The following is an 11,444-nucleotide window of genomic DNA, read 5'->3' on the forward strand; positions in this document are numbered from 1 at the left end:
GGTGACCCCAAATTTCATTGAAAATGGGGGGAGGGCAGCGCAGAATGATCTGCTCTTTACCTGCTCCATTTCTGCGCGAAAAAAAGTCGAAAGTATTTAGTTTTTCCAAAAAAAATTGAATTGGGCTGGAAAGCTCAGAAATGGGTGACCCCAAAGTTCATTGAAAATGGGGGGAGGCTGGCGCGGAATTATCTGCTATTTACCTGCTCTATTTCTGCGTAAACATGAAGAAATCGGCACCTTTATTTCACCGGGGAAAATCAGTTTTGAGAAATTGACCCAATGGCGTAAATGAGATCGATAATTGGCCCAATGGAAGGTCCATCCTTGGATTAACATGGCGACTATGCCCACATAACCTGCCTTTTACCTGCTCCATTTCTGCGCAAACGAAATACAATCTGCATCTTTTTTTTGCGAATAAAAACATTTGTGAATATTGGCCGAAAAGCTGGCAGTTCTACTTGAATGGTGTCTATGAGTGGAGGATATCAATGATCGATTTATCTGCTCTATTTCTGCGCGAGAAAGAATAAAAAATATTGTTTTTTTCCGAAAAATCGACATTGAGTCCGAATGCTCGGGAAGGGGGTGACCTCAAAGTTCATTGAAAATAGGGGCAGGGCGGCCCAAAATTATCGGCTCTTTGCCTGCTCCATTTCTGCGCGAAAATAACAAAATCTGCCCCTCCCTGATGGTTTATACTCAGAGTTGGAGTCTGGGTAATCTTCACAAACCCAGCCTGGGTTGGAAGGGAAACACAGAGTTGAGGTTAGGTGCCGTCGGTCAAACGCTGTACACTACAAAACGTCCCCACTAAAAACTTCACTGAAATTCAGTATTCAGAGGGCAAGTAGGATTAGAAATCTTTAATTTAGATAAATATCGTATCTGAATGATCGTATCTCACAAAAATGAAGTATTTTCGCGAGTGGCAAGATAGCTGTGATATCTTGAATAATAAGACCGATAATTTAAGATATGGAAAAGATCTGAATTTCAGATGGTTCAGGTGATTTTAGTTACATGGGGTTCAAGACCCATTGGTAATATAAGTTATGTGCATGAATTCAGGGGTGAAGTTAAAGACAATTTTAAAGTCTTATGAAAAAATGTATTTACCAATCAATAAATCATTGAATTAATTGATTAATGCATTGATTTATGGAGCGGGAGGGGTGGGCAGGTAAGGAAAAGTAATTTTTTTGATCAGCGTGGCGTAGAGTGAGGGGGCGAAGGTGTTGAATCCAAATAATAATATTAATTATTTTGGATTTTTTTTTTAGGAACAGATGGTTGGGACGGAGGGGTTAGAGCTAAATAATAATATTAATTATGTGACGTATTGACTTCAATACGTCGATTATCTGTTCAAAACGATGTGACGTATTATTGATAATACGACACATTGAATTTAGAGTTTTCAACGATGAGAAAAGAAATATGATTTCTTTCTCATCGTCCAAAAGCAGGGCTCAGCACTCCCACGGTGATAGGTGAGTCCAGCTTCTCGGAAGAGGAGCTGTTTGACTGTATTTAGACAATATCAATGATGACATTTGTCTGTATTAGTACCCTGGAACCGTGGGACTGCTTAGGTCTGCATTTTCGGGTGTTGAACGTTCCTCTGGACTCCTTTAGAGTTAGAGTACGATCAGGAGCTGAAGGGAGCACACCTCCACGCTCATTAAGACAAGTACGATCAATTTAGCCCGGGAATACCAACCCAACTTAAGTGACAACTTGTATCATAGATAATAGTGAATTGAATATACGAGTAGCTTTTACCAGTAATGGTGGGTTTTCACTTGCCGTCGATGCTAGCGGCACTCGTAGTTACCACCGGCGGCAGTCGCCCGCCTCATTCAAATAACTATAAATTATAATTGAGGAAATTATAATTGTGATGATTGTGATTGAAATTCTGGATGTATTTTATTGTTGCAGAGGGGCAGGAGGGCGAAGGGGTTAAAGCCAAAAAATAATATTAATTATTTTTGATATTTTTTTTTCGTTTTGGGCGAAGACGGGTGGAGGGGGTTAAAGCCAAATAATAATATTAATTATTTTTGATATTTTTTTTCTTTTTAGGAGCAGAGGGGCGGAGGGCGTTAAAGCCCAATAATAATATAGATTATTGTTGATATATTTTGTGTAGAGTAGTGGCGGTGGAGGGGACGAAGGGGTTAGAGCTAAATAATAATATTAATTATTTTCGATATTTTTTTGTGTAGAGAGTTGAAGGGGAAGGGGGTGAAGCGGTTGGAGCCAAATAATAATATTAATTATTTTTTGTGGGATATTCGGGAATGTTCGACGGGTTGATGAAATTATAACATGCGTTATAACGGTAGAAATCGAATGGAATTTATTCACAGCGAATGTGTCGATGTTTACACCTTGAGAGCTATGACGAATCTGTCTCTCGCGACGATATAGGCAATTAGATCATCCGATCGAGGGTGCCCGAAATATGACGAATCGTCACGAGGTGACGTAGTCAGGTATTCGGCTGCTAAGCCGGTGCGAATACAATATAGTGAAATAATTCGAACAATAAATAAGTAGCTTCGCTACAATACTCCCCTGCTGTGTCGGAAAAAAAGGGAGTTAGCTATGTACAATATATACAATATAGGCAATGTATACGTGTTAAAATGGCACTAAAAATGGTATACGTGATTTAAAAAAGAAAATTGAATATTGAGTGACTTTATTGACTGAACCTGACGCGTTTTCGTACTGGTCGAGGAGTTGAGTCCAAAGATGATCTTGCGTCACTCGATGGAGCCCAAGATGATGATCTGCGTCTAGATGGTCCAGGTTGCGGTGAGGCATCTGGTGTCGTACCAGGGGTCGATTGTTCTGACGACGGTAATAGAGTGTCATCTGAATCGTTGTCGTCATCCGGTAAGTCAGCGTCGGCTGCTTCGTCTTCGGCAATGGAAAATACTGGCTTCAGACGGTCAATGGATACGACAGTTTCTTGACCATTGATCCAGACGACAAAATGCTTCTCGTGTCGCGATATGACACGATGTGGTCCTTCGTACGGTAGCGTACATACATGATGAGCAGCATCTAAACGAACAAAAACGTGCGAACATGAGGTGAGTTCTTTAAATACGAATACCTTACGTTGACCGTGTCGTGTGCCGGGAACTGGAGCGAGCTCAGCGAAGTGGTTTCTGAGTCTGTCGGCAATCGTTACTGCCGGTAGGCCATTGTTCGGAGCAGGAGCGAGAAATTCTCCTGGTAATCGAAGTGGCTCTCCAAATACGATATCGGCAGATGTGGCGTTAAGATCGTCTTTCCACGCTGAACGAATTCCAAAAAGCACGGTGGGGAGGGTATCTACCCAATGAGGACTCTCGTGACACCGTATTGCTGCTTTGATTTGGCGATGTAGACGTTCCACCATGCCGTTAGCTTGCGGGTGAAACGCCGTCGTGCGAATATGTCTGCNCCTGCTGCCTGTACGTCTGTTATGGACAACCGTATCTTGAGTGAGAGCGAGAGGGAAAGAAAATCTACCTGCTGACTCTTACCTGACCGTTACCAGTCACGACTGGAAGTCACTGTGATGATGAGACAAACCGGAGTTTAATTATCTCTTTAACAAAATATTATCGGGAACGTGATGTGGTATTAAAATACGTCGAAAATGTAACACGTAAAGGAAGAGAAAGAGACCAACTACACCGATTAAATATTTTATTCGTTTAAAGATGATTCAATTTCGCGTAAACCCGGGGTGAAAACCGTCGGAGGAAAAACAGGAAGATGGAAAAGTAGAGAAATAGGATAATGAAGGACATGGACACTTACGATTGGTTGATAAAAATACGCAGGGGTGTCAGAAGGAATGCTCTGTGGTTGAATCCTTGGGCTCTGCAGAGACGTCCTCGGGGGTTAGCGAACCGTAGGTTGATAGTTGATCCTCTTGAGTAGACTGGAGATCCGAAGGAATGGCCAATCTCGATGAGTGGTGACATAATAGAGTATTATTTCACCAGGCTGGACCTTCAGACTGTAGATTCGTTGTAATGAAAAGGACCACTACTTTTGTACTGGGAATATGAGTTGAATGACGACTTTTTGAGACTTCTGGCTGGAGCTTCAGGGTATTAATTCTTCCCTTGGAATTTCGAAGTTCGAACTGACCTTTCCGCGTCGCGGCTCCCTTTTTATATTGAATCGACAGTGTGTCATCAGGGGTGGAAGGTTCTCGAAGCTTCCCCTGTTTTTACCATTGTCTTCTATAGGTATCCGCCTAATTATTGGATTTCGTTGGATATTATTCGGGGATTGGTGGTGACGTTTCTCCTATTCCTTCATGGAGCTCGTTGATTGGCAATTAGGTGACATTAGGTGTCCTCATTTTCTGTTTGGACTTGCGTAGTTTTTCCAAATTTTGTGAAGGGAATAGTCAACCATCTGTTTCCCCTAATGGGCGTGGGACACGTGAAAACTATCCTTCGTTCCGATCCTATCCTCTGATAAAAGTCGTACCATGGTCTTTTTTAGGCGTTTTTCCCTTAATTGAGTCATAGCATCACACTTCCGTTGTATGGTTATTGTCCAGCTTAGTCACCCACGAAACCTCTTAAACGGTGAGGATCAATAATAGAATTATCAAAATTCTCGTACTGGGCATGTAACATTATCCAATGGTCTTTATACGTACAGCGTACGTAACACCGCCGGGGATGAAGAATAAGCAAGGTCCTCCTTGCTTTCACCAAACAGGTCCGTGAAAATTGAGCATAAGGAAATGGAATAGTTTAGGTATAAGGGTTGCGGTTTTCATACCATGGAATTTACACGTTTATAGGATGTAATTATAATAGTTTGTGGAATACATTATATATAGTCACACTAAGTGTTATAAATTGCTTATACTTTTTTTATATTATGAAATCACTCAAATCCACATATCGTTTATTATTATTATTTTTTTTTTTTATCCAATTCATCACACGAAATGACAAAAATGTATTGTGAAGCTTTCTCTTGTTTTAACACGCTTACCCACAAACAAGAGAGTGATAGATATAATTTTTATAAAGACATATCAGCTTCGTTTTGTGTTTGTTTGAATTGTATTCCCATATAGGGATTTACAGGCTTGGGAAGAGGTGGATCTGAATAAGCACTTTCAGCTGTTACAAGGGCCACGGAGGTTCGACAAGGGGAATCGTTACGTACATATGTCCCTCTTGCTGGATGATTCTCTGATGAATTTTCCTCAGTTTCTATTGTTTCTCGAGCCCCCATACATAATACACAACTACAAATTATATATAGGGCTATTGTCAAGCCGAGAGAAATACTGATTATTGGTATTCACGTTTTCATGGAATATTTTGGAGGAACCTCTCTATCTTGTTTAATAATATTGGGAAATATTTTCCGAGATATGGCAGCTAAGTTTCTTAATTCGGAGGAATACTCCCAAATCCTTTGGGTTGTGAAAAAGTGGATCTCGGGAAATATTTCAGATAAATTCAGATAATGTGAAGGTATTAAATCATTATTCACGGAAGTTGAATTTACGTAGTTATTCATTTCTACAGTTAAATTACTGGTTTCCAGAATGCAATTGTGCCTCAAGGATATCTTACCGTTACTGGTAAGATTTAGTATCTCGGTGAATTTTGGGCAAGTTAAATATCCGAGAGTTGGTTCAGTGAGGCTGTAAAGTAAACTTCCGTGACTATTTAGTGGAGTCCAAATGTCCCTCACTGCGGGCGTAAGGACTATGTCACAATTAATATGAGGATTCTCCAGATATTTAGAGAATAATAATTGCATTTCACAGTTTAATGTCGATTGAACTGAATAAATAATTAACGGGTTTTCACAGATTTTTGATGGTGTTGTTTGTATACACTCATCTAATTGTTTTTGATCGAGGAAATAATACAGTGTATTTTTATTGAACAATACAACATACTTGGCGGTTGGTTTTATCTGAGCGAAAACTTGAATATTATTTCCTAGATTTTGCACAACCGGATGTGAATATATTTGATATAATTTTCTTGGTTTTTTCTCGATGAGCAGAATCCTCGTTGTGATTATTAAAGTTCGATTTCTTATGACAGTTCGTGTTTCAATGATTCCTTGAAGTTGAGCCAAATTGACCTTTCCGATAGGAACTGGAATTTCGCTTTCATCTCTAACTTCCAAGAATTTAAATACTACAGACAATCTGAACTGTTCATAAGTCATGGGATGAACCATTCCGCTTTCCGCATTATTGACGATTTGATTTACAGTATTACATAATTTCAATCGGAGTTCAATTAGTGTATCTACATGTTGAGTTAGATTAGATAAGACGACATGATATTTATATTGGTGATCATAATGGTTTTGCAAACGCACAGCATCAAAATTTATAATGTTTTGTAACTTTTCTAGTTTTACAAGGATATTTATTAGACTAGATGTTGTATAAAAACTTTGTTCTGAAAACACAATTAATTCTTCTTCTCTTTTAGAGGGTATGACTTTGTCATAATAAGTTTTTTCGTCTTTCTTAAGAATAGTATTATAATTTTCGATGTACCCCAGGGTCGAATATAACTGAGTGTCATATTCCAAAGATGTGCAATTTCCTGATCGTACATTTCCCATTGCGCCAGTTTTAAATAATTTAAACATTCTATTGTGTGAACAAAACAATATTTCGCATATAATTGAAGAGTAGGCATTAAAGGTTCTGAAAATTTATATAATTGACTTATCTCTACTCCAGTATGGATTGACCAGGTTTCTTTAATCACCTTGATGTCTTCCAATCGCTCCAGGTATATTCCGGATGGTTGGGAAATTTCCTCCACGAAATATTCCTGGCTTGATTTTCCAGAGGCTGATAAAATCATTCCTAATAGGAATATAATTTGCCACATTTTCCTGAGGAACGAAGTGTGGTTAGTAAATTATGATTAATTAGAGTGATAGATGTTTCAAGTACTGAAGCTGTAACACACTTGAAACTGATTAGTTTGGATTTCTTTTGAATTTGTTAAGTAGGGACGGGTTCGAAATTTTTCCTGGTAAAGAAGAGGTGAGGTAAAGAAGAGAGTAGGTAAGGGCGGTTTTCTTGGGTCCTGTGGTCCCAAAAAGAAAATTCTCTTTTCGTGTCNGAATTTTGGAGAGTATTTTCTTGTAACTCACAAAGGTTAATGTTGTTTAGAATTATTCCTTGAGTTCCCAGTTGTGGATCCTTCGGGGATACAATCTTCCTTCTCCACCAGAATCGGAGTTTCTTTGATTCTTTTATGGATACTTCTTATCGCATCGCGTTCATCCACTTGCTTAATGTTAATTTTCACAGATTTTCAGTTATTGTTTTTGGTTGAGAATGCTCACACACACAGCACTGCTTGACCAGTCCTCTTAATATGCAAGAAATATTGCTACTTTTGATTAAAGGACTCCATGTCCCTGTTCAATTTCGACCGTTTGGCTATTACTGTTTCGAATAGTTTACCGCGCACTATACCGATTAATTTTCGCGTGATAGTATGGGAGGTCCGAAATGATCTGATCAATTCCGCAATTGATTTCCACCAAGTCAAGTCAAACGTTCTGCGGTTGGTTGCAAACTGGCTTCCTCGCTCTTCTTTCCAGAGCGCGTTGGTTTTTGGGAGTGGCAGAACTCTCACCTGATTGGTGAAGATCATCGCGTGATATTCCTACTCTTTATTAACGGGGGGTAGAAACTGTCATTTCAGCGGTTTTGGCAGCGCGTGATTCTTTTGCTGCTGATTCATTGTCCGGTTGGCGTCAATCCGTGACCATGAACAGGGCGTTCAACGGTGTTTTGTCTCGCGCGCTGCTGATGTTGCAGTTTTGAGCTTATGGCTCACGGAGTTTGGCTTTATTAATATAGAATGATCGTGTCAAAACCTATCATGTAGAGGTTTTGGACATCACATACTCATAAATTTTCGAACATCAAGATTACTTAGTCCCGCGGTTTAATTAATTAATAAAAAAAAGAGAGATTTTTTTTTGTTTGTTTTTTTTTTATTTAAAAGTGCGGTGTCTAAATAATTCGTGACTGATTAAGCCCCTGCAAAGTAGATTAAATATTTCCTCCATTTTATTGCTATTCTTAAAATTTATATTTTATTGATTTTATTCGTTTTTATCCTTCAGAGTCTTTTATTGTCTTTTATTGATTTTATTATTTTGATTTTTCCCCCTATTTATTTTGTGGATTTTTTCTTTGTTAATATCCGATTTAGTTTATTCTCATAATTACCTGCTACCAAGTTTTAATTACGAAGCTCTATGGATCCTGAAGAAAATAATAGAGGACAATCAACTCGATTTTTCCATCAGTTGATTGCAGCCAAACAATTCGAGAAGAAGAATTTCGATGCGGGGAGAACAATGAAACGAAAAATTGACAGAACAACTTACGATTAAAATTATACAAGGGTTGGGAATGTGGCATGTATATGTATATATTCANGCAGCCAAACAATTCGAGAAGAAGTATTTCGATGCGGGGAGAACAATGAAACGAAAAATTGACAGAACAACTTACGATTAAAATTATACAAGGGTTGGGAATGTGGCATGTATATGTATATATTCATATATTTTTCTCTCATTTTTTTTGTACACACAAAAAAACGAGATTTTTAGTTTGCTGGTGAGTATATTTAAAAAAAAAACTTTGTGAAGGATTTCCCTTTTACAATAATTTTTCCCTATGGGTGCGATCACGCAGTGCGTCATTTCTTCACACATTTTTCCCACCGTGAAATACAAATTTTAAAAGAAAAAAATTTGGATTTAAGAATCCCACACAAACACGCAATTACAAAAAGTGTCGCACACAATATTTTTATATTTCCTTCGAAAGGAAATCACACAGGGATTTTTTTTTCTTTTGCACGACATCCGACGACACGCGCAAGTCGGTGAACATTCATTTCACACACACAAAAAAAACTGGGCACACACAATAATCCATGGTACGGTGCGATTTCCTCCAGGCTGCGATCCTCCGCCGGGCTAGAAGTTGAAGCCGCGTTCTTGGTCTGACAGGTACCAGCAAAGCAGGTACTCCATCCACACGTCCGCAGTTCCCAAGGGTTCCTGGATCAGGCCGCTTCCATCCGTGGGGTAGAAGAGGTTCCCCAGGTCCAGGGGATGCTCCTCTAGGAACCACTCGTTCCTATTTCTCCTGGCTTGTCTGGTAACCCTGACTATGTCGGCATGGCAGGCGATGGTCTCCATTGCTGGGGTTAGTGGCTTCTGGGTCACTGGGATGTCGTGTACTCGGGGGTCGAGAGTGGTGNAGGGTTCCTGGATCAGGCCGCTTCCATCTGTGGGGTAGAAGATGTTCCCCAGGTCCAGGGGATGCTCCTCTAGGAACCACTCGTTCCTATTTCTCCTGGCTTGTCTGGTAACCCTGACTATGTCGGCATGGCAGGCGATGGTCTCCATTGCTGGGGTTAGTGGCTTCTGGGTCACTGGGATGTCGTGTACTCGGGGGTCGAGAGTGGTGTGGTAAAAATACTTGAGGAATTTGTCAGCTTCCCAGCGACAGATGATGTAGGAGGGGAAGGGATAATGAGACGATGGGACTTGTGTACTCAATGGCGGAGATTTTGGCATGGAGTATTCCTATTGGTTCGTGGTGTCGGAATTTTCCGGGAGTACTGGAAACATTCCCCTCTCCAGTGTGCTAGGAGATTCGGGAGTGTCCGGGATGCGTTGGATGTTCCCCCTCTCTGGTGTGCTAGGAGATACGGGTGAGTCCCCTAACGTCTCAGAGGTTCTGAATTCTGGAGTTATTGGAGATTCCGGTCTGTATCTTCCTGATTCTATTCGTGAAAGAGAGTCAATGGCTTCCGTTAGAGTTAGCAGGGGAGGAGTTGCATATGAATGGGTTGAAGTCCTTGTTTGATTTTCATCGAACAGGTCCGAAGCCAGCAATTCTGATGGAGACGGAGGTCCTCTCTCATATTCTGGTTGATGGGTGTCGACATCTTCATCAGTAATTCTCCATGTTTGCCATATTTTATACAGACAAACTATACACTGATGTGACTTGCTAAGTTTCCCCACTGGTCGAAACAAACATCTAGAGCAACAGGGTATCCATGCAGGCCTGGTGGTTTTAGGAACGAAGTGTTCATCGTTAATTTGTAGTAGTGTTGGGTTACTAAATTGACTGGCACACACGCTGCATAGATTTTCTCCTTCGTGGGTAAATCCGTAAAATTGACAACACCACTTTTTCTCCAATCGTTGCCACAGTGCTTGGGCTTCTTCAAAATTTCCCACTCGGGCCATCAATGTAGTGAGGTATCGGTTTGCGGTAGCACATGTATTGTTGCTAATTGCCGCCATGATTTCCTTGAAGATCCTGGTAAAATCCATCTTATTAGGGCACTGTTTCTCGACGTTTACCAAGCACGAACCAAAGTTGGACTAATTGGAAATGGAAAATATCTTGTGTTGGTCCTTTTTGGTTCTTGATATAAAGTAGAGGAGATCGGATAGGGACGAAAAGAGCAAAAGAAATAAATGGAGGCGTTTTTTTTTCTTTTTTTTTTGCAATGGAATAGGTGGTTGTCCTAATTTCTGGGAAAAGTATAGGGAGTTGAATTTGTATTTTCCAGGTGCGGGTATAGATTCATATCAGGAGCCTGGACTACGATTGTCGGTGTGTTTTCTTGAACGTTAGGCACCGGTAAAGGTTTCTCCGTCGTCATCTCTTCTTCTGGTTTTTCTTCGGCCATTTCTCTATCAATTTCTTGTTTAAAATGTAAAATGAAGTTGGATAATGAGTCCCAGACTGCTCCAAAGAGCCATAAACTCCAACCGAAAGCTTTGTGAAGCGCGTAGCCATGAAGGATTGTATCAATAGTGAATTTTATGGCTTTAAAGACGACAAAGAGTCCAATTAATCCTGCGCTAGCGGTTCCAAATCCAGTAAACCATCCCCATAATTTAGTACTAGTTTTTTGGGCTATTTTCTCTAAAGCCTTTTCGTCGAGCATGTTTACAAATGAAACGTCAGAATTTGAGATTTTCTCTCCCATTGATCCACGTGCCAATGTATCTAATACAGCGTTTTGTTCCTCGGTAAACATCAAATGATCTTGGAATTTAATTAGATCTGATTGAGAGTAAATTCCGGCCGTTGCGAGATTTTTTAGATTTTCATAAGACCATGTAGGTTTAGTTGTGGGGCGGAGTTCGTTTGGATCGCCCACTTGAATAGGCATGGGAGTAAATTTTACCCATACTCCATCGATTCGGTACATAGGGGCAATGAAACCGTTACAATCTACCTTAGGACTTGTTTTTAATAAAATATGAGTCGTTGGAGTGACGAACATTGTTATATTATTTACTACTACTGGTAAATGTGCGTAACAACTATCTAAACGAGCCACGGTTGCTGG

At 40.1% G+C, this 11,444-nt stretch overlaps 1 protein-coding gene across 1 annotated transcript; it reads right to left on the bottom strand.

Moving 5' to 3' along the window:
* Positions 1-2,713: 2,713 nt before the first annotated feature.
* On the bottom strand, positions 2,714-3,421 carry LOC107046310. Its single transcript, XM_015268902.1, has one exon. The coding sequence runs from the start codon at positions 3,419-3,421 to the stop codon at positions 2,714-2,716; it is 708 nt and encodes a 235-aa protein (XP_015124388.1).
* Between the last annotated feature and the right edge of the window lie 8,023 nt (positions 3,422-11,444).

This window comes from Diachasma alloeum, unplaced genomic scaffold (genome assembly GCF_001412515.2).
Source record: "Diachasma alloeum isolate Michigan unplaced genomic scaffold, Dall2.0 Dall_scaffold_01296, whole genome shotgun sequence".
Classification (NCBI taxonomy): domain Eukaryota; kingdom Metazoa; phylum Arthropoda; class Insecta; order Hymenoptera; family Braconidae; genus Diachasma; species Diachasma alloeum.

Excerpts from the sequence above, each read along its gene's own strand:
- LOC107046310 (XM_015268902.1), bottom strand. The coding sequence starts at position 3,421 with ATGGTGGAACGTCTACATCGCCAAATCAAAGCAGCAATACGGTGTCAC.